The sequence below is a fragment of the Astyanax mexicanus genome, chromosome 22, assembly GCF_023375975.1.
Source record: "Astyanax mexicanus isolate ESR-SI-001 chromosome 22, AstMex3_surface, whole genome shotgun sequence".
Taxonomy (NCBI): Eukaryota; Metazoa; Chordata; class Actinopteri; order Characiformes; family Acestrorhamphidae; genus Astyanax; species Astyanax mexicanus.
In genome coordinates this window covers 25,124,579-25,148,691 of record NC_064429.1, presented here as the reverse complement: position 1 = coordinate 25,148,691, position 24,113 = coordinate 25,124,579, and the positions used below count along the sequence as shown (strand labels likewise).

General features: G+C 37.0%; 2 protein-coding genes and 1 long non-coding RNA gene across 4 annotated transcripts in view; 2 read left to right on the top strand and 1 right to left on the bottom strand.

Moving 5' to 3' along the window:
* msh3 (mutS homolog 3 (E. coli)) overlaps positions 1 to 21,459 on the top strand; it is a 92,322-nt gene extending 70,863 nt beyond the window's left edge. For both annotated transcript variants that reach the window (XM_049470189.1, XM_007243932.4), the window contains exons 21-24: positions 1,303 to 1,489; positions 14,549 to 14,675; positions 17,585 to 17,753; positions 21,083 to 21,459. In XM_049470189.1, the coding sequence (XP_049326146.1) occupies positions 1,303 to 1,489; positions 14,549 to 14,675; positions 17,585 to 17,753; positions 21,083 to 21,155 (556 nt within the window). In that variant the 3' untranslated portion in view covers positions 21,156 to 21,459. The remainder of the gene's footprint in view (positions 1 to 1,302; positions 1,490 to 14,548; positions 14,676 to 17,584; positions 17,754 to 21,082) is intronic.
* ckmt2b (creatine kinase, mitochondrial 2b (sarcomeric)) overlaps positions 1 to 24,113 on the top strand; it is a 182,177-nt gene that overhangs the window by 39,141 nt on the left and 118,923 nt on the right. The gene's annotated exons all lie outside the window — the stretch shown is intronic.
* Positions 1 to 24,113, bottom strand: part of LOC111197675 (uncharacterized) — a 139,363-nt gene that overhangs the window by 53,629 nt on the left and 61,621 nt on the right. The gene's annotated exons all lie outside the window — the stretch shown is intronic.

The following is a 24,113-nucleotide window of genomic DNA, read 5'->3' as shown; positions in this document are numbered from 1 at the left end:
ATTCAGGCTGACCAGCTACAGTGAAGGAAGACGTTGTAAATAAGCATTTATTCTGCATCCTTTACTCAAAGAAAGGTTAAATAAAAGTTTTGATGTAGACATTGTCCAGTCTCAAAGTCTCAGTATCCAATTTTGAGCCAGAGTCCAATATTTAGTCTTTTGGGAATAAAACCAGTCCCTGGAGTCCAGTTTTGAGTTGCTTGAGGTCCAAATAGAGTTTTAAATTTCGAGATTGCAGGTCTGAAACCAGTCTCTAGTCTCTGAAGCTCAGGTCCAAGCTAATTCTCGAGTGTCTGGGGTGAGAACATTGAGAACATAGCTACTGTACTTATTATTTATAAGGAAAGTATACAATTTTATTCATTTTCCTCTTGCTTATTGAGTCTCTTGAGTCAAATGTGGTCTTGAATCTCTGGAGCTCAAGTACAGTTCTGAGTCACTGGGGTGAGAACATACTGGGAACATTACGAACATGGCTACTTAACTATTTATAGGGAAGGTTTGCTATTTTCTGCATTAACTTCTTGCTTACGAGCAACTAGCCTGTTTGGGTGAGGTTTATGGTAAATGAATGAGATCATACAGGCTCTGAACATTATTGTGGTGGTCCCAGAAATTCTACTGTTGACTAGAGGTGCTGTCAGATACTGTCTAGGGTTTTTTAGAAATCCCAGTTTAATTTGGCTTCAGCAGCATGTTTGATGAAGCGTGATACTTTGTATTTGCTCCTACACTGGCTCAACATGTTTTTCTTATTCATAATGGATGAGCTAATTAGGCCTCTACTACGTGTTTTCCTCATAATCATGCTTGTTCTCTTTTTTAGCTCGTTATATTTAGAAGTAGCGTAGTAGTAGTGTATCACATGAATTTGCAGCCATTTCCCCACATTATCTTCTTCAGCTCTTGAGATATAATCGTTGCTGAGATCAGCCATTATTAACCGACTCTGCCATCTGACCGTGGTAATGTCATGCTTGATAGTGCTGCCCCTGGACTAGAGCTTCTGCAGTGCTCCTAAAGTGCTTTAATTCGAGTTATTAAGCAACACACTCTTGTTCTCCAGCCAGGAAACCAGTTGCACACTTTGGCAAAACCAATGATCACAGCGAGAGGAAAGAGCAGTATGGGATTTATTGCTATTTCTTTGAAGCATGCTCCATTTGATGGTTGAATTAGCAGTATGATGACTGCTCCAGCTGAGAACATCTCTGCAGGTCTATTGTACTGCCGATCTAAAGCAGTGTTTTTCCTCCATTAGTCATCATCTCTCAGTGTGTTGCATTAAATGTTTCTTGCTAGGATGGGAGCCTCTGACAACATCTCAAGGGGTAGGAGCACTTTCATGGAGGAGCTGCTGGAGGCCTCAGAGATCCTGTCCCATGCAACATCTCGCTCTCTGGTAATACTGGACGAGCTGGGCAGGGGTACCAGCACACATGATGGGATCGCCATTGCCTACGCCACGCTGGAGTTCTTCATACGAGACGTAAGTCACTGTTTAACAGAACAGTTTGTGGTAAAGAAACATGCTAAGTTTTAGTGTTTTTTAACATACCCTGTTCTCATGACTCTAATGTTTACTAATTACTCCTATTACACAAGTGAACAGAGTTGTCAGATGTTTTAAAGGTGCAACCCTTACCCTCTGTTTTGCGACCAAAGAAACCCACAAATGTACGTTTTTCTTGGATATAAGTGGCGATAAGCACTATATTATCAGAGTTTAATGTGTATTTTCAATGTTTTATGGCTAAATTCTTCATAACAAGCATAAAGATTGATAGTAGTTTGTCCCTGTAGCTAGCTGGCTAGCTAACTTTCCTGTTCCACCTGAAATGGTGCAACAGACAGCTGGGGCTGCAGCATTTGAGGCAGAACGGAAAACTAAAATTAAACAAAAGCTAATATAAGCTAATTTCAGCTCCCCATCACAGATGAATTAAGGAAAGGACAATAATAAATACGTGCCCCCTAGTTAACCAGTTATCTAGTTAACCAGCAACTAGGTTACTGAACTTTAGGGCTCCTGATGACGTATCGGGTGCTTGAAGGGTTGTCCCAGTTCAAAGGGGATGGGTTACACTTGAAAAGAAGGGATAGGGGTAAGTGGTAAGGCCAAGGGGTAAAATGGGAATGGGCCTAAATCCATACTCTAGTCTCAAGTCTCTAGGCTGCGGGTCAGAGTCAGGTTTTAAATCTATGGGCTTTAAGCCAGAGTTCAAACCAAATTGAGTGTAGTTTTAACTGATGTGAGTTTAAACTGAGGTGACTCCAGAGTCTGGAGTCTTTAGTAGGCGTAAACCCCTAGCTAAAGGTGCTGTATGATTTCAACAAAATGTACTGTTTTTAAAAGAAAGATAAGTGACTGTTTCCTCTTAGTTCACCTGTTGTCTGGTTTGGAAGAACACTGGAAAAGTCTGGTGCTTGTACTCAGTCCTGTCTTAATAATTGAGATGTACATTAAGTGGCTCAGGCCAAGCCAAACAACAATGTTCTAGCCAGTCAACAACAGGGGAAGTCCATATCGTCTCTGTCCAATGAAAAACAGGTATCTCCAAAACACCAACTTTAGAGGAGAGAAGTCAATGGAAAAAGAGTTTATTTCAAGTAATTTTTAAGTATTTCTATTGGTCCATTCATCAAGAAAGTTGGCATAGTGTAAAGTGACAGTTTGTCTGTTCAACTTATGTAATAAACTAAAAATCAGCAATAATGGAGATACTTGTTTTTCATTGGGTAGTGACGACATTGGTGTCCATGAACAGAACATGGGAAGGGGAGGGGCAGAGTGTGTATCTGGCACTCATGTTACATGTTAAACTACATACAGTGTCAAGAAGAGAAGGCCCAGAAACAAAAGTTACAAAAGTTACAGAGCTACAAATGTTCTTAAATCAGGCAAAAGAGAAGACACAAGTTAATGTGAAAAAAAATGTAATCTTCAGTTATTTTACATTGTGAACATTTCAAAACAAATGAACAAACAATAAATTCTGGTTATATATGTTTGTGTCTTTGTTTTAGGAATACACGTGTGCATAAATTGAAATATACATCTTTGACTATGATGGCACCTTTATTTTGTGCCTTTTTTTAAATGTATTTTTAAATGTATTCTGCTTATACACTGATTAAGTATGAAAGCCCTTCTGTGATCATAACACCGGTTGGCATCATCCTCGTTTTAAAAATCGCACTGTTGTGAAACAGTTTGCTGAACGTTTAAAGAGCTTAGAGGATATCTAGAAGCTGTGAGGTTTATTTAAAGAAACACAATGGGGAAATCATTCCTTTCAAGGATGAGTATAATGGAGATTCACGCTGTGTCTGCCTTTGAACAAAGGGCCTGTATTTTGAAAAATTTACCTTTTCATTCATATTTATGACCGCTTTAATATGGGATTATTAAGAGCTCCAAAGTGCAATCTATCTCTATAAGTAATAATGCTGTTTGGCCTTTGGGGCAAAACTTCATGTAATATTCTCTTCCAAGTTACTGCAGTGGAAGCAAGTTGTGTTATGGGACGTTAACTTTCTTTTCTCTGAGGTGAAGAGAAATCTAAAAATTATGCTTTTGAAGTTTCCAAGCAGGATTCTGTTAAAGCTTTTATAATTAGTAGAACAGGCCTTTTATAAGGAGCACCTTTAAACCTGGTGTAATAAAGAAAAATCAACCAGTGGGTGCTAAACATTTATATTCATCACCTTTTAAGGAAGATGATCTGTGCCTGTGATTAAAGCACCCAAACATCTATTTAAGATGCATACAAATACCAACAGATCCACATACACATTGGTTTAGCTCCTCGTGTTAATGCTGAACAATGCAAAATATAGGGCAACCAATCAGAACTGATATCAGCTACAAACTATTTCTCATATCAAATTTTAGCTCTAACTAAGTTTCCAGTAGCGGGCATTCAAGTCACAAATAAATAGTTTAACAAATAAACTAAATAGAGAAAAAGCTAACAAAAATTGTAATTACATTTTTTTTTTTTTTTTAAAAGCCAAAATTTAAAAGAGTAATTGACAATTAAATTGCAAATAAACACTGATATATCAAGCTTTTCACACCTCCAGTATGTCCAGTAACACAAGGTACCTTTTCATTAGTATCATTCTTATGTTTAAACAAAGCAATAGTAAACACACAATGATTAACTGTTGTTACTCTTACTTCTCACTTTTCCCCACTAGCATACACTTCACAAATCTTCACAGATCTTATAAAGCATGGGCAATTTTTTTTTATTAGTTGGCACAGGTGACTGGTGGCTGATTTCAAATGTCTGTAAAAATTATCAAAATCATTAAATCTCTTAAAGCTGCTCTTAATCAAAGTAACCTATATTACCACAGTTTTTTTTCGCATAATTGTAGTGGATTTTAATGCCTTTTATGCCTTTTTATGCCTATGATTGATTGTAGTGGCTTTTTTATGCCAAAATAAATTTCATAATTGGGCATAAACTTTGTAACTGCTCAAATTTAAGCTCGGCTAATGTAAAAAGATTTTATTCCAATGCATTTTGGAACATTTTTATTGGTTCACATCTTCATTTTTGTTGAGTTTACTGCATAATTTAAATACACAAACTGTCTCTTACACTTTCTGGATGAATGGACCAATAGAAACTCTTTAGAATGACTGTTTTTACTTAGAAGTTTTTTTTTTATCTCTCTCCTGTAAAGTTGCTGTTTTGGAGATGCTTGTTTTTCATTGGACAGAGACATAAGTTTGTCAAATTTTGTGCAACAACACTGATTTAACAGCAATAAAGGCATAGAAACAAACTAACATAAGATAATAAAAGATAGTACTTTAACGATCCAAAAGGAAATTGCAGTGGCACAGTACTGTAAATATTGCACCTATAATCAAACATGCATTAAAAAAATAAATACAACGAAAGTTAAAGAGCTATTAACACACAAAATAAGATAAATAAAAATAAGCATGACTAATGAGGGTATTTTAAGTGTGTTCAGAAGCAGCGTATGTATTATTTCAGCTGGAAAATAGATAAATGGTATTACTAGGAGCAAGAGTAAAATGGGAGTGACACATGTTTAATTCTGCTCTTGATAGAATTTCAGTCTTGTGTGAAGTGGTGGTGTTCTCCATCATACTGTCCAGCATTTAGTTGTTTATACCCACATATACATCTGTGCATATGTAACAAAAATCATTATTCTAGATTGATTAGCAGACCAGCAACAATAAAAAAAAATCCTGTTAATTAGCGTATAATATATTAGCAGCATCAATAATGTGATGCTCACAACCGCTTGTTGTTTGTAGTCTTGTTTTTTTTTCCTTTATTTACTCTGCTGCAGGGCATATCTGAGTCTCCTGGGAGTCGGATCTCATGGTCACGCTCTCTCGCGCAGTCGTGCGGGGGGATACACCTGTAACTTAGATACGCCGTCTCTCCTCCTCTGTCTCCAGCACACTGTGTGCTGTCTGTCTGAATACAAATTGAAGAGCAGTTTGTCAGCAGGCTTTGTTCGAATAATGACATGGACAGAACAGGCGTGAGCTATTTTTGGTAAAAATAAGGCGGCAAAAAAAAGAAAGAAAAAAATTAACATCTCGTAGAGGGATGGTAGATTTCAGGTTTCCTGTCTAATTGATTGACATGCTGCTGTTCATGACATCAAAGCATGGTAGAAGGTAGAATATAGAAGAAGTGCTGATGAGGCAGTGTTAATAGTGATAACAGTGAGGGTAGAGGGGCAGGAATGGCTGGAGGTGAAGCGCTGCTGTTTTGGCAGCTTCCTCTGGGTATTGCACACTGTTGCATGTGTTTGCTGAGCAGACTGAGCTGTGCGTGCTCTTGCGCTTGCTTTCTCTCTCTCTCTCTCTCTCTCTCTCTCTCTCTCTCTCGTGCATGCTGTCATTCATACTCTTGATCTTGCTCCCTCCTGCTTTTTCTCTTTACCTTTCTCTTTCCTGCATTCTCACCTTCTTCATCTGACCAGTGGGAGCGGTCCTGCTCTCACACTCTCTCTCTCTCTTTCTTTCTCTTTCTCTCTTTCTAGTATGTTTCTTTTCTGTGCTCTCACTATCTTTATCTTTTTTTTTGGGCATGCTCTCACTCACACTCTCTTGATCTTGCTCTCTTTATCTCTTTATCTTTCTCTCTTATTACTTTTCTCCCTCCTGTATTCTCACTAATTTTGTTTAATTCATACATTCAACTCCCCTGCTCTTGCGCTCTTTCTCTTCATTTTGCCTTTATTCTTCCGTCTTGTCCACCCTCTGACTCTTTCTGCAGTTCTTTCCCTCTCTCTGTTGCTGTCTTTCGCTTTCTCTCCTACTCTCTCATTTTTCTCTTGTCTGCACTCTTTTACACTTTTATTCATGCTCTTTCTCTCTCTTGTTCTGTCGCGCTCTCTCTCTGTCTTTCTCATATGTATGCTCTTTCTCGCTCTCTTACCCTCTCTTTTGTTATCTTGGGCTTTATTTCTCTTGCTCTTATTTCTTTTTTTCCTGTCTTTTTCTCTCTCTCTCTCATGCATGCTCTCTCACGCTCACAATCTTGTTCTCTCTCACTCTGTCTTTATTGATCTGCCTCTCTCTCCCTTTATCTAAATTGTGAAAGCTCTCATTCACACACTCACTTGCTGTGAGTGCTCAGTCCCTCATATGCCGTTTCTTTTATTTTTTTCTTGCTCTCTCTCTTCCACTCCTTCAATCTCTCATTCTGTTTCTCTCAATCTGTCTGTCTTCTCTCATTCTTACTTTTTCTATGTTCTCTATCTTTGTCATGTGCTTTGTCTCTCTCTTTACCTCTCTCTCTTATCTTCTGCATTTCCACTGTCTTTATCTAACACAGACAAACTCTCCTGCTCTCTTGTTCTCTCACTCTATTACACTCTATACCCCAATGTGTTTATCTTTCTCTCTTGCACTCTTATCTGTCTTGTGCTATCACTCACTCTCGCACTCTCTTTACCTTTCTTTCCTACGCTATCACTATTTTCTCTTTCATGCACACACTGTCTTGCTTTCCCTTCCTCACTTTTTTTCTTTACTTTTCTCTCTCCTGTGTTCTATCTTTATCTCTTAAGTACACTCTCTCATGCTCTCTCCTTCCCCTGTGCCCTCCCTATCTTTATTTATTGTACAAACATTCTCTCAATCTTTCTATCACTCTCTCTATATTTCTTTTTCTCTTTCACTCAGTCTTTCTTTTCTTAAGCATTTGTTGTGAACCCATCCATCCATCCATCCATGTCAACAGGTGATCATATCATATGATGTGAACAGGTGATCATATCATGATGTCAACAGGTGATCATGTCATGGATGTAATCATCATTAGGCACAAAAGCAGTATCCACAAAAAGGCTTTTGAGTCTTTTGAGAAGCAAATGGTTAGAGGATCTTCAGTTTGTTCAAAACTTAAAAAATATGTAAGGACAATTTTGAGGAATGGCAAAATTTCATACTTTCTCTGGATTGGGGTTAGATCTATCTCTCTTGTCTTCCATATTTTACTTTTTACACTTGAAATGTATAACCTTCCCATGTCTTTGCTGCTCTGTAGGCTACCCATAAGCCATTGCAGTCAGGCAGAGAGCAGAGCTCTACCACCTGCTGCTTTTGTGTGTGTATATGTAAGTGAATGTGTGAAAGGTATGATTAGCCTGCATGTGTTTTGTGACAGTGCACTGCTTCCAGGCCCCGTAGCTGGTGCATAGAATATAATACCTGTAATTTTGTTTTCATGGTTGACAAATGTAGAACAAAGATGCTCCCACATTTAGAAACTGAGGGTGCTTTCTTTGTAATTGAATAAAACAACTGTTTTATTAGTTGTATTCCATTCTTTTTAAAATGGGTATATACTTTTAAAGATGAGTAACTGTTTGGATTAGCACGTATTGTGGAGTAGCACAGCGTTTTGTTACGGGGTTTATAAAACCAAGGTTAATTATTGCAGTAATGTAGTGTGGACTAAGGGGTTAAAATGAAACAGGTTAATAAAGTAGGCAAATGTTGTTAACGTTGTTTATAAATGTGCCATTGACTACCCATCCATACATTCCCTGTATGGAAATTAAACTGGCAAAACACCTCTTTTATAATTTCCAACTGTTAATAGGACAGTACTTTTGTCACTGGAGTTTTAAAAAGCGTTTCAGGAGGAATTTGAATGAACCACCATAGGCTACAGAGCAGCCGATAAGACAGAATTATTTACACATATCATAAAGGGACAGTATCAACGACTTCTATAAGTTCTAAAAGATAAAGACCCATTTTATTCCCTTATGTGTTAACCTAAACTAGGGAAATTAAGTACTAAGTTTGTTGCATACAATCCCTCTTATGTTTCAGTTTAATAATGGGTAAACAGTTTAGGGTTTACCGAAGTGACTAAGGTTTTACTGGGTTAAAGTGTCACTGTAACCATGACAACGAAACACCTCAACAGAAATAAATGCTCAGTGAACACGGCTGTTCGAGCTTTTTAGATTTTGTTGCTAGATTTAGCCCCAAACTCCCCGCTACCCCCCCAGGTCACTCACTCATAAATGCTTGTTCCTACTTTACATAGAGTTCCAGTTTCTGAACTTCTGAATTGAACATATTTGCCACTTTCGGTGCAATATTCTGTTTTGGTGGTGCTAATCAAATTAATAGGTTTTAATTAAATTAATATTCTGTAGTGATAAATATTGTTTGTCAAATTCTGTGAAACTGACACCAATAAATCCATAATTCCTGTTAGGAGTACTTTATCTTTTTCAGCAACACAGATGCAGTAAAGTATTATTGAGAATTGAGTATCGCAGAATTACAATATCATGATTTTATTTTTTTATGTCGGCAACATATCATGATCTCATACTGTAAGATGCCATGTGATTCCCACCCTTAGTGTAAATACAAGTGGGCATTTTGTCATCCCTGCTGTTTCTTCCTGGTCATTTACATGCAATTCTGGATTAGGGAGTCATATCCAGAGAGGTGTGTGTGTATGTGTGTGTCTCTTTTGGTTGCCATGGCAACTAGGCTGGTCCCGCTCTTGTCCGTTCACCTGTGCGGTATCTGAGGATGTAAATACGTGTGTTGTGTAACGCTGCTGAATGCAGCGCTGCGCTCTGGCTGCATTCTTCTGCTGAGCATCGCTGCGTTCTGGCTGCAGAAAAAAAGGCCGGTTGCCATAGCAAAGCTCTCCGTTTGCGTGCAGGAAGCAGAGCTGGCCGGGTCTCTGATGGCAGAGCTGCTCTTCGGTTATCTGGACTGAACTGATCCGAGATTCACGTCCCTGAGTCAAGAGAGTGAGGAGGAGAATGAGAGTTTCTTGGGGAAAAGCCATAATAATGTGGATACCTCGTCTAATGAATGCATTTTTCCACTTTAAATGGCACTTATTGCTGACACAGGTGTGCAACTGCACACACACACAGCTTGCGTATCCCCTGTAGAGAAGTTCCTAATGCCAGGTGTGGACTAGAGGGGTATACTGTACAGCTGTCTAGCATTGAGCTGTTTAGCTGTGTTTTCATTTCAGAAATTATGTTGCTCCATCCAGTACTTTTTTGGGATGAGTTGGGGATAAGGTGACGTAAGTATGTGGTGATCATTCAACATGCTGCCATACTTTACCAAATACTTTTCTCTATATAAAGCTCTGGAAAAAAAATGAGACCACTTAAAATGATGAGTTTCTTTGAATTTACCAAATTGAAAACCTCTGGAATATAATCAAGAGAAAGAAAGATGATCACAAGCCATCAAACCAAGCTGAACTGCTTGAACTTTTGCACCAGGAATGGCATAAAGTTATCCAAAAGCAGTGTGTAAGGCTGGTGGAGAAGAAAATGCCATGATGCATGAAAACTATGATTAAAAACCAGGGTTATTCCACCAAATATTGATTTCTGAATGAATATGAATATAAACTTGTTTTTTTTTCTTGCATTATTTGAGATCTGAAAACTGCATCTTTTTTTGTTATTTCAGCCATTTCTCATTTTCTGCAAATACATGCTCTGAATGACTATTTTTATTTGGAATTTGGGAGAAATGTTGTCCATAGTTTATAGAATAAAACAACATGTTTGTTTTACTCAAACATATACCTGTAAATAGCAAAATCACAGAAACCTATTCAGACACTGAAGTGGTCTCTTTATTTTTTTCAGAGCTGTAGTCTAGCTATAGTGCCATACTGTATATTTTTTTCTTTTATGAATGTTCATGTATCGGCATTCACAGGTATGTATATATATATATATAGAAAAAACAGCAGGCAATTCTGTTGCACAATATTGGTGTGTGTATATCCTTAGTGTGTACATACTGGTAAACCAGAATGTGCATTTGACACCCGTGCTAGTGTATATAAATACATTGCAAATACATGCAAAAGTTATGGGACAGGAACTAGTATTATGTCACATGCCTTTTGCCATGTTCCATGGAAACTAAAAGAGAATGCACTGACTTGCAGAGTTGCTTGTCTGTTTGCATGGCCAATTTTAGATGCCACTGGTCACCATCATTACTACCCACTGTGCTGTCCACTGTGGGTGGTAATGCCTTCTATGATGTATTCCTAGTATGACTTAGAAAATAAATGTGTTATCCATCTGCACCCACTATCAGACCTCGCTTTAATTCTGATAATCAATTTCTCTTCATTTACTATGATCACACTGTCCAGTGTTCAACCTCACTTACCTCAACTTATACATGTGTAGGCATTGCCAAGCCATCCCCTGAGGTAACACTTCATGATCAATTTACAAACTCCTGTTTAATGACTTTTGGCTTGTCACTGTTGCCCAGTGCACAGCTGTCAGGGGCCATGTTCTGCAATAGCACAGCCAGCAAAATGACAAAGTTAAAAAGACTTGCAGCCCCTAATCTCAGTGGCTCAGCTGGTTCTGTGTAAATTTGGCCCGTCATCTCAAGGCTTGACTTATGCTGTAATCTACAAACAGTCAATTTTGGTCAGTAAAACTAATTTAATGCTTGAGACTGTCTGGATCCTCATGCTGCAGCTCCCCCCGATATTCCCTCTGTGCCCAAGGGACCCCTCAACCCAACCCAAAAACAGTTTTATATGAATTAATGAATTCATCATTCATTTGTTTATTCTTTTTTTTTTCAAAAAAGAAGCAATCACTAAACAACAATAAAAAAAATGATGTACCATCACCAGAGGTGGAGTAAAAAAGCCCAGTCATAGTTCTATAGAGTAACTCTAATTAAACAGAAAGATGACACAAAGATTTGCATACAAACAGTGGTGCTCCTTTAATATGGTGGCTCCAGTGGTGGCGACCCTTATCCACTCTTCACTCCAACAACAGGAGCAACAATAGCAACTGTGTGCTATTAACTCTACTACATTACACTATTGTAATTGAACAAACTCGAACATGCATAATCTCCCAACTCGCATATAACCTCTGCCCCAACAACAATGGAAAAAAAAACCTTTATTACCATATTTTTTGCACTATAAGCCACACCGTATTATAAGGCGCACCATCAATGAACATCTATTTTCTGTTCTATTTTTATATAAGGTGCACTGGATTATAAGGCGCCTTTTAAGAGACAATATAAGGAACTTTTAACTCAAAGTCTCACTGCTGGGTGGTGATGGGAGGGGGGGTAGCTAACTAAGTTAAGTAAAGCTAAGCTAACTAAACAAAACTGTCATTAAAAAAAGACTTTCCTTTGGAGTCAAACGAGCACTGGATATAAATCTACACAGATTTCTCTCCTGAAAACTCTCCTGTTTATTTGAATGAGTAAAGGGCTTCTGTTTATTGGCAGTAAGCTTAGATTCCCGGATTTCTCCAGCACTAAGGCTGTACATTAGCATTAGCAGCTAACTGTCCCAGCAGTGCTAGCCGGGGTTAGGAGCAGGCTACAGGCCAACAACAGTCCCCTCTGAACAGGGAAATAGTGGTTAGCGGCTAATGCTAATGCTACTCCAGTCTCAGTGTTGGAGAACTAAACTGAAACACCTGAATAACACTGCAGTTTGGCGGAGTAGCTTTACTGCTTCTTACAACCTGACTGAAAAATGTGTACATAAGACGCACTGGATTAAAAGGCACACTGATGATTTTTGGGAAAATGAAAGGATTTTAACTGCGCCTTATAGAGCAAAAAATACTGTAACCCAAATCAAAGAAAATGTGTGGCTGCTGAGCATGCTGGGAGCTCCCCTAAGAGCTCGTAAGTCCTCCCACACTTAACATTATCAGAATATTTACTGAACGCTGAATATTCTTAACATCGTAGCAGAAAAATTGAGTGTGTCATCAGCAGTGTTGGGAGTAACGGCGTTAAAACTAACGGCGTTACTAACGCCGTTACTTTTTTTCAGTAACGAGTAATCTAACTAATTACTATGACTGTAACTATAACGCCGTTACCATTTCCGACACCCCGTTACTGCACGTTACTTTAGCAGCTCTATGAACTTTTTTTTTTATTTCGCTTTGCCCTGGTTAACCCCTCCTCTGTCCGGTGAACTTGAGCTTCTGGCCGCTGTGCCTGTGGTTTGGCGTGGTGAAGTGAGGCACAATTGTGACGATTTGCTGCTCTAATCAATTCAGTGATTGCCGTGGACAACCCAAGTTCCGAATTAAGGACGTTAAGCTCTTTTTAGCTGCTCCGGTTTTTGTGGTGCTGCTGCTTTCTATTTTAGAGCTTAGATTCTCTGCCCGAACCCGACCTGACCCAAAGACCGTCCCAAAATCGGGCTCCTATTTTTATTTTATATAAAGCTCTGGTGTGATAATCACAATGTTGCTAAGTAACCAATTATTATTGTTCACTAAAGCGAACGAAATAGCGAAAATTGAAAGTGAAAAACATTTGTGTTAACTGAATCTAATAAAAACGGTAATTAAAAGGAAAAACATAACTATCTCGAACTGTATTTTGTGTTTATAAAACTAACTAAAACGAACTGAAATTACTGATAGAATACCCTCATTTTTGTGTTTAATTTATTTATAAGCGCTGTTGTACAGCGGAGTTGTACAGCGGGAGTTGTTGTGCCGAGCGCGCGGCACTCGTGGTCCGTTAGTTCTTGTGTAAAGCGCTCGCGCTAGCAAGCCCACCCTAAAATGAACAGAAAAAATAAAAACAAAATAAAATTAAACTATAATAAAAATGAAAACTGTAATCACGTAGCTCTGGGCGCACGTGAACGCCTCCGCGTTTGACTTGCAGCATTGTGTGTAGCTGTTCTTAAAAATCATTTAAATTAAATAATAGTTCTATGCTTCTATGTTACAGTGTTAATTAACATAATTCTGATTATATTTCGCTCATTCAATCAGCCCGAAAACAGACAGTTTATGGGGCGGATCGGGTCGGGCTCATAATGACAGTTTATGGTTCGGGCTTGGGCAGAATGTGCACGGGCTCCGGCTGGGTCGGATTTTTTGGGCAGGATCTAAGCTCTATTCTCTTTTGGTGAAGCTGTTATATTAATACCATTTTAACGGGCATTAAATTGTTGTTTTTGTCCATTATTTTGTTTTATATATACATATTTCTTTTGAGTGTGGCTTGGTTTGTTAAATTTCATCCCCAGACGCGTTTTTCCGCTTTTTTCAGTATTACAAGTTTTAGTAATTTTCTTTGGTTGTGTGGAGAATTTCGTTTTATTTTTTTGAAATTCGTTAGATTATATTTTTGTCAACATTTTGGGTTTATTTTCGTTTGTTATTTTTTGTTATTTTTCTAATAATAATAGTAAATGCATAATTGATTTCCTTTTTTTGACGGGCGAATAATAAAAAGTAACGCGATAGTTACTTTTACTGGTAACTAATTACTTTTATAGTGGAGTAACTCCGTTAGTAACTCAGTTACTTTTTTGGAGAAGTAAGGAGTAACTATAACTAATTACTTTTTCAAAGTAACGTGCCCAACACTGGTCATCAGAAATGTAATTCTTTGATATAAATTATTTAGTCTTTTTCTGTCTTATACTGTACATTCATTTTGAGTTAATTTTGTATGCCCAATATTCAGTGCATTCCTACCTCTCTGTAGCTAAAAAAAAAATACATTCACATTTGTGAGATATGAACATGCGCACACACACACACACAAAAACACACACACACAGTCTGCCAGGAGGCTGATTATGTCCATAAATTTAATAGATGAGGAAGTGTCAGTTTGCTCTTCACAAAGCAGATTTACCCCGGCAGACAGCTCACGAGAAGATAAGATAATATAAGATAACCAATAACCAAACACTCCAGTAAACCGTGAGCTGCATTTATTCATCACGCTCTTACAAACACAATCTATAATATGCTTGTTTTTAACCCTTCTAGGATACTAATTACTGTTTCCTGTGCTCTGTAGACTTTAGACCATACTCATTGCTTCATTAGGTAGATGATAGCCATTCATTCAGTGAGAATACAAGTGCTACCACCTGTTGCTGAATTTTAATGTTGATCAAACATGCTAATTAGCCTCTCATTCGTTAAAAAGGGCTGCTTGCTCACTCTTGTAATATTGAATGTTTTGCAGGTGAAGTGTCTGACCCTGTTTGTGACCCACTACCCTCCTCTGTGTGAGCTGGAGAAGCTCTATCCACTGCATGTTGGAAACTACCACATGGCCTTTCTGCTTAATGAGCCAGAGATTGTGGGTGACGGTATGTATATTTTAACTGGTATCTGTGTTTAAAGTGTGTAAATGCAATTTTGCAAAAATTGCCACTTTTTTATTTTAAGACCAAGACAAAAGCAAAATAATCATGTTTGAGTAAAAATGGCATTTAAGAAACATTATATGTAATAATAATGAATAGGGTGCTGTAATTCTGCTCTACCGAGAGGCACCATTTTGGATATACTATCTCAGGGCATGCCTGCTAGAATAAATGTTGTCTTTTAATTGCTGTTATTATTAATAAACAATTTATTTGTGTCATTTTACATTTATCCCTTTTTAGTCCCATTTACTGTCATTCAGTTTTGCTTTTACCAAGTCTCAGTCTTCCTTTTGTTCGGCAGCCACTTAACTGCTTGTTAAGCTATACTGACCCACACTATCAATTTATTTGTCTTTTTCTCATCCCTCGTTCTTCTCCTTCACTCCCATTCATTTTTACACATGCCCAAGCCATAGAGTTTCTGTGTTTTGAAAGCCCCCAAAACTTGACGTACTTTCTTAGGGCAGGTAAACTGAGTTGTAATCCATAACAACAGCTATACCATAGCAACACTGCCTACATAGCAACACCATAGCAACCATAGGAACCACTTTAGATGCTCAACCTTTTAGCATTTCCTTCTAGAAATGCCCTTTTCTAGTTTTATATTTTATTGCGTTCCATTTCCGTTGGTCCTTTATTATTCCATTATTATGTTCACACAGTATAAAGGGCACATCCTTTTTCAGATATGGTGTCTAATGGGACATCTTCACATCCTGACATTTAATGAAAGATAAAACCTATTTCAAGGGAAATAAGAGTAAATGACAGGGATCAATCTAGTGATATGCAGAATTTCTGTACGTAAATGCTGTGGCTTTTGATTTTGAGGCTTTTAAACATTTAAACTTTTAACCACTGCATCAGATGTGTAGCGTTTTTTGCAGTATGGAAATATAAAAGCAGCCTGTACTCTCTGTGATTTAGAAAATTAAACTCGTTGAGTGAAATAGATTGAATTTACATTTGAAAACATCATTTGAATGGCAATTTTGGGGCCGAGACTCCCAAGAGCACATCCAGTCAGAGTGAGTTATGCATGACCTTAAGCCTGCTGCATAATAAATATACTTCCCCTCATCCAGAGAACAGTGTGCGTATCCACCAGCCAACATTCGGCTCAGTAATAAAGTAGCCTTAAGGTTCTGAGGTGCAGTAGTTTGTCATAAAGCAGTTGAATGGTTTGTGGTTCCATGAGAGAGTGCTTAGTTTAAATAAAGGCTGAGGAATGTTGAACTGTCTGTGTGTACGATACATTCAACTAGTCTAAAAAAAACGGAAAAGGCTTGAGAATGTAACATATTTAAAAGTTCTCTCATGTATGAGAAGTGTGATCTCATTTCTGTTAAAAACAAAAATTCTACTTGTATTTTTGATAATAGTGTCGCACCTTTTTAATAGCTGGACAAATAAAAAAAAGTCTCAAATTTGTTGGCACAAATTTACTTTTTCTCCTGTAAAAAAGTACCATTTTGGATCATTTAGAAGGAGTCCCGCAGTTGTTCTTTACATTGAAGTAATGCATCAAACTGGCTTAGAGTTTGTTTTTATATTGAAATGAAGAAATGTTTTTTTGGTCTACTCTTTCTTTTTGTCATGAGATTTTTGCATGACTGCAAAGACATAATGGAAAACTCAGTATGGATGGATACACTTCACCAAAAAACTTTAAAATTTAAATAAATTGGAAAGTTTTTTTTTTTTTTTTTTTTTGAATAAATCAATTAAAGAAAAATATCTGCAGTAACAGGTGGTTAAAATCCAAACTGAGAGACAGAAGACAGAGGTTAGTGCAATTATTTTTAAACATGCGTCTCATATCGCATAAATAGCAGCTTTACAGGAGCAGAAAAACAGCTGCTTTCATTGGAAGCTAGTTTAGAGGTGTTTTATTAAATGTTTTTCATCATGAAGCATTTCTATTGGTTTGGGTTTTTTTTAAACAAATTTCTAACACAAAACAACCACAATGCTAAAATGTCAAAGACTAAACAATATCAAATATATAATATAAGTATACAGCTCTGGAAAAAAATAAGTGAGCACTTATTTTATATATTATATTTATATTCCAGAGGTTTTTAATTTGGTAAAATCAATGAAGAGGAAGGTGGATGACCACAAGGCTTCAAACCAAACTGAACTGCTTGAAATTTTGCACCAGGAGTGGCATAAAGTTATCCAAAAGCAGTGTGTAAGACTGGTGGAGGAGAACATGCAAAGATGCATGAAAACTGTGATTAAAAACCAGGGCTATTCCACCAAAATGTGATTTCTGAACTCTTAACTTAATGAATATGAACTTGTTTTCTTTGTATTATTTGAGGTCTGAAAGCTCTGCATCTTTTTTGTTATTTCAGCCATTTCTCATTTTCTGCAAATAAATGCTCTAAATGACAATATTTGTATTTGGAGTTTGGGAGAAATGTTTATAGAGTAAAACCATAATGTTCATTTCACTGAAACATATACCTATAAATAGCAAAATCAGATAAACTAATTCAGAAACTGAGCTGTGTAATATAATTATATTATTGTATGATTTCTAGAGGGATGACACTCAACGGTGTATTGTTCTGTGCAGATTATACTGTTATTATAACATCTGCCCATTTAAAATAACATCATTAGGTTTTCTTCATATAGTATATCACCATTTCTCTTAAGAAGGTGGAAATAAGATTTGTTTTTGTCATATTGTCCAGTTCTACTTGTTTTTATATTAGATTGAGCAATATATTTTATAGAGATAGATATATGTTATTCCTTTACTTTCTTGAGTTCTTTCCTCTGAAGTGATTTTATAACACACTTTTATCTCTTTCTTTTTATTTTCTCCTGCACAGAGGAGGAGGTGCAGCCAGAGTTCATCACTTTCCTCTATCAGCTGACGGAGGGAGCAGCGGGCCGGAGCTACGGGCTGAACGTGGCCCGGCTGGCCAACATCCCCGAGAGCATCCTCAGGACTGCTGCGCTCAAATCCAAAGAGCTGGAGGCCATTATCAATAGCCGCAGGTACAGTACGTGGGCTGTGTACCCTTATATACAGCTTTCTAAAGCTCAGTATTTACCACAGATGGGAAAACGCTTTTTTTATTTATATATAGATATATATATTTATTTTTATTCAGCTTTTACTGTAGAAAAGCTAGATCTATCCTACACAACATTAAATTAGCAAATGACTTAGTCTGGAAAATAGAAATAAAGATTCTTAGACTTTTGTTTCATTCAAAAGAATCCAATATATATTTTTTATTTTTCCTTGGTCAAAGTTATTTAATTTTCAGGCCTGCAGGACATTCCCAAAACAGTTTGGACAGTGCAATTTAGGCTAAGTAATTATGTGATGTCAAATATGTAACTGTAATCAAAATTTGTTCCAAAATCAGTATCTAAGATAGGCTTAGAGTCTTTGAGGAGCAAATATGGGTAGAGAATTTCTAATTTGTCAACAATTTAAAATTAATGCTCAATCCCATTTGTCTTTCACATACCCCTTTAGAAGAGTTACACAGGAAGGGGTGAAATTCTCCCTTTAACAATTGGGATAACCCTTCAGGCATCTGATACATATATAGCTATAGCAGTGAAGAGCTAAAATTCAGCATAGTTAACTATAGGGCATTGTATGTCTTCAGAAAGGGGGCAGCAATTAATTATTATTGTCTATTCCTTAATTTCACTGTGATGGGGAGCTGAAATTAGCTTACATTTTATTTTCTTATAGTTCATTTTAGTTTTCTGTTCCACCTTAAATAATGCAGCCTCTAATTTCTGATGCAGCATTTAAGGTGGAATAAGTAAGATAGCTATTATGCTTGCTATGGAGAAAATTGCCATAAAAGATTGAAACTACGCATTAAACTATGGTAAAACAACAAGAAAAAGACTCTATTTTAAGGGTTTCTTTGATTGCTTGTGTCGCCATCTTGATAGTGATTCTCGTAGCCTTCTGTTTTAAGTGTGCCTCTAAAAATATCAGTTTGAAGAATCATGTAACACTTCCTGTCCAGCCTAACAGGAATCAGGACACCCTACCCTTAGACGTGCACACACAAAAAACAGAGTGGTACAGCTAAGTGATAGGGCCAAGGGGTGAAATGGGATTGGGCCAAAAAATGGGACATCACTTGGTATGCTCTGTGACAAAACATGTTTTAAATGTTGTTAGAAACTTTTTTGTAATGTGTTGCAAGGCTGAAATACAGGAATGGATGTAAATTAATCAATAAAAAGCTGACCAGATATAACATGAAATATCTTCAATCAAACACAATTAACTTCTGCTCTTTCAAGTTTGACTGGTTTATTGAGTGCTAATCTGAACTTGATCTGACCAATTAAATCTAAATTTATGTATTGAATTGAACCACTGTTGCCTGGCCCCATCTATTAGAACATCTATTAAACGTTCTGCTGTCCATGACTGAAGGAAAGAAAAGAATGGGTGTTAAATGAGTGTTGAGATATACAGCTCTGGAAAAAAGCCACTTTCAAATTTTGTTTTTTTTTTATTTTACCAAATTATAAAACCTCTGGAATATAATCAAAAGGAAACTGAGTAATCACAAGCCGTCAAACCAAGCTGAACTGCTTGAATTTTTGCACCAGGAGTGGCATAAAGTTATCCAAAAGCAGTGTGTAAGACTGGTGGAGAAGAACATGCCAAAATGCATGAAAACTGTGATTAAAATCCATGGTTATTCCACCAAATATTAATGTTTTGAACTTCTAAAACTTTATTAATTAAACTCTGCTGTTAGTTGATTAGTCCATTGATTTAAAGTAGTTCATATAGTGATCCTGTGAACAGAACATATCGTAAAAAAAGTGGAATAGTAGTAGGTCTCTGACTTACTTTACAGAAAAGATTTTTGATACTGTTGTCATTTCTAGAGCTTTACACACACGCCCCTTGCTGTACCTGCATGAGGCATGTGCAGCGGTGTGCTTTAGAGTGAGAGCTTTGTTTGCTTTTTTATTAATATCATCACGCAGCTGCTTTCGACTATCATAACTGCCATGTTTGTAATATCTGTTATCTCAGAGCCATTGAATTGTCTAAATGCAAATTGGGTCATTGCTGTGATGTGCTAAATCATAATATCAGTGATGAAGCAAATGTGTTCCTGCTGCAGCAACAAGCAGTGCAGACTGCTTTCCATAGATGGTTATCACTCGCCTGTGTGTACAGACCGGTTGGATGTGCTGCTTGCACTTCCCATTACAGCCAGTATTTATCTAGGTTGACATCAAAGCGTCCAGATTAGCAAGAGTTAAACACCTGTAGGCATGAATGAGGGGACCAAGAATGATGAGTTATATTTGCCAACCAACATACAGTTATAATAATAATATAAGTGTTGCAGGCAACACAACAGTAAAGAGGAAACAATGCCTAAATTTGATTTTCTCATCAAATCTAAAAATTTTTTTTTTTTTTACAATTTTATTAAATATTACACTCCTAAATTATTCCAGTCGCTCACAGCTGGTCACTGACTGTGTGACTGTCATGCATTTATACTAGTTCACTGAAACCAGAGCTTGTTTTTTGGCTATGGACACTTTCTTTTAAATTTCATTTGTGAGCTTTTTACATTTTTTCTTTGATGAATCACGTGAAAGTGGCCCAAATCAGAACTGATTTCATTTCTCATTTTATGGCATGATCTTTCACCAGGAGGAGCACACAGTCTGTTTGCTCCCCCAAACCATGTTTTGTCACAAAAACATAATCAAGATTTATTTGTTGTTGTTTCAGAATGGATGTCCCTAAGAAACAGTACATTATGCAGCAGAAAATGTACATTTTAAAATGCCAAAAATAAATGGATATAAAAATGCAGGCTTGTTAATGTTGTGTTAATTGATCATGAAAATTCCACTCTTAAGTTTTTCTTCACCCTGCGGTGTGCGTTCTTACTGGCTGTTGCTAGTTGCTGCATTAACTTCCAGTCACAACAATTTTCACATCATTTTGAGTTGTCAACAGGTCCAAAAATTATACCTACTGGATATTTGTTGGAGTCTTGTGTGGCATCAGCAATCAACTCAGGTTGTGTCTTTTAGATGTTCTCACTGTGCTGAAAAAAACTTGAGTGCTGATTTGCCTCCAATCTAAGACTTTTTCTCAGTGCCAAAAACAACCAGTGATCCGAAAATTGAGGTAAAATTGTAACACAAATGTTTTTCACAAAACACATGCTGTGTGAACATGGCCTTCATTAGGAATTTTTCGAATGACAAACCTAAGTTGATCATGGGGAAGATATTGATGAATGTGGTCTAATGATCTGCAGTTAAACAATGGTCTCATTTCTCTCTCTGTGTTTCTCTAGGAGAGCTGTGAAAGGACTGTCTGAAGCTTGGAAAATCACTAACAGGGAAGCCCTGCTCGAGTGGAAAAAGTGAAACCTTTAATGAGAGGAGTGCTAAGCTAGTGAAAAAAAACCTGCAATTTGTGCTAATCTCCACTCTCCTCACACTTATGATCTGCTGCTAGGAATCCCATTAACATCTCCACCTTTTTTTAGTCATTAGACCTTTACCAGGAGCTTTCATAAAGCCACGTGTTTTCTAATTCCAAGGTGCTATAAATGTAGAACCAGTGCATTCAGTCAGGATAAGCTGGACAGGAAAATAGTGTGTACACAATATAAAATAATGTGTGTAAATGATGATTAAATCATTAAATCAGAAATGGTCCTTTGTACAATGTTGTACGTCTGATTTATTTTTTAAAACTTATTTATTTATATATGTTACTTCTTTTTTCTTAAAAGTGTGAAACTGAGGTAATTTACTCCTCTTTAGCTCTCAGACAGACAGTAGCCTACTGTAATTGACCCCAGCTAATCCATCTACTAGGTGCAGTGGTTATTGGTCACAGGGTTGTTGGTTTTGCCTTAATGTGACACAGATCTGTTTTTTTTTTTAGGCAGATTCTAGCTGCCAGGAAAATGTCTAGTTGTTCTTTAATTCTATTTCTGAAGCCCAGACTGAATCGGCGCTATCTGATTGGCTCAGGTTCCCTAATGCTGTTTTAACATATGAAACCTTCCAGCTTCTTTTAATATTATGCTGTTGGCTTGGCACAAGGTGGGAGCTGAGGTGAATTATAATGACTCCTCTGGAAAGTGTAAACAGATGGACTGAGGACATGAAGCATGCACTCTTCCTGCACATGCAGCGGTTCTTCACTACTCTACTCAGCCTGTATCTGTTTCCTTCTCAGGTTTGCCTAAAATACAGGAGCCCACTGATTAAATAATTGAAAGTTATAACTTTAATAAGTAAGTCTATAAGTTTACATATTAAGTTTTAGGTCCACTAATTAAAGCAGCCGTCCTTAAGATTTTTTCTTCTTTTAAATTTGGTAGTTAGGAGGGGACAAACTATTGTGTTTAATGGTATCAGTGTCCTAGCATGATCATCTCTGCCATGTCTAATATATATTTGAAAAAAAGGAATGGTCTGGTAGGTTTGTTAGATGTAATTCCACTAATTTAGACAGTATTTCATTAATAAACAACAGTAAAAAATATACTTAAAATAGATTGTCACATAGCAAAATATTTACATAAACCTACAATAAAATGACTTGGTGCAGTTACACATTTTCACCAGAGATTTCACTCCTCAAATGTCCAAAACTTTACAGACTGTCGCTTTAAAGAATAGATAGACCCCTTCATTTTAACTGACTCCACTCTTACCTTAGCAAATTTCCAAAAAAAAAAAAAAAAAAGAAAGAAAAAAGGGAGAAGCACTTTGGGAGGGGAACTGCAGTGATGTATGGGTCTATATTGCACTATTAACTATAATATCATTAATAATAAAGTAGTAATACTTACTCTTACACTCTGCAAGCTTTTAATGGCACTTATATGATTGGTCCATAAAACAGATATTAAACAGAAGCTACCTGTTAAGACCAAAAAATATTTCTCAAAAGCAGATGATTTTAGACATTTGCAATTATTGAGAGACACAGTTTTCTTTTTTATTTAAGTTGAACACACAAAAAAATGTAGACTTAAGCCACACTCTGTTTGTGCTATAATGTGTAATATTGGCACTGCTGTGCTGATCTACGGCACTCTGCCAATATTACATGTTATAGCATGAAGCACGTGTGTATTATTGCGATTATACAGTTCTATTTTCACTGTTCTTTAAAAGATTTTGAGTTAAAGATGATGAGAAAATTTGATCTGTTTGGTTAAAAACACTCTGCGAGTTAAAATAGTTCCATTACTGCTCTGTTTGTAGCTGCTCTGTTTGGCTGGTAAGCGCTGCATCGTTGCTAGGTTACCTGTATGTGGCGGAGTAATACATGGAGAGCTATGGTTACAGTGCATTACAGGCTGATATTGGCACTCATGGAATGGCTCTAAGTCAATCACATGACAGGGTCAGAACTAACTGTGGTATAATAATAAATAATTTAGTTGTTAGAATAATTGACTAATCGAGGAAAATGTTTTTTCTGCCGTTCACACAGTCACAAAAAAAAAAACAGATTTGGGTTACTTTTGTCTGCTGTATGAACATAGCATAATCTCAGGATAAATTTTGAAGTCCTTGGGAAGATACTGTTGAATGAGGCCTAATGATCTGGTGTTAAAAATGACAGAAATGCAAACTGTGCCATTTCTCTCTTTCCCTAGGAAGACTGTGAACCACTGCCTGAAATAATGGCACATAATCCATGCTACCATGAAGAATATTATTTTTTTTCTCCAAATGAAAAAAGTGCATAATGGAACACATCCCACACTCTTTACACTGTTTTTTTTCCCCCACAGGTGTTTTCTCCACTTTGTCGCTACGCCCAGTGTGGTGACAGACAGGCATACGAGGAAAGTGTTTAAACACGATGACTTAAAGCGTGTGCAGAGGAACAAAAATAATAACTGCTTGGCTCAAAAAAACTAGCAGGTGTAAGCTGTGCTAATAAGTGCAGGCTCTCTATTATTCCATACTTTTGTCTCATACAGCACCTCTGACTTTCCTGTTCTGTTTATTGCCTGACCTTTCCACTCAGATGTCAGCTCTGAAGTCAGGTGAATGTGGGGTTGGTAGAATGTATAAGAATGTTTTGATTATGATGATTGCACATGCTGTGAACTCTAGCTCTGAGTGGCTCTGTGTGTGTGTGTGTGTGGGGGGGGAGGGGGTGGGTTGTGCAGTGCGATACCATCTTGATGAGTTTTTTAATGAATTTCTGCACTTTTTCCACATCGCACTGATAACAAGGAGGATAACATCTCGGACAGAAAATCTTGGTTCTTTAAAAATGATTATTTTATAAGAAAGTTGTGAAGTGACATTTAAGGCAGGTATGGAGTATTTTAAAATGTACATTGA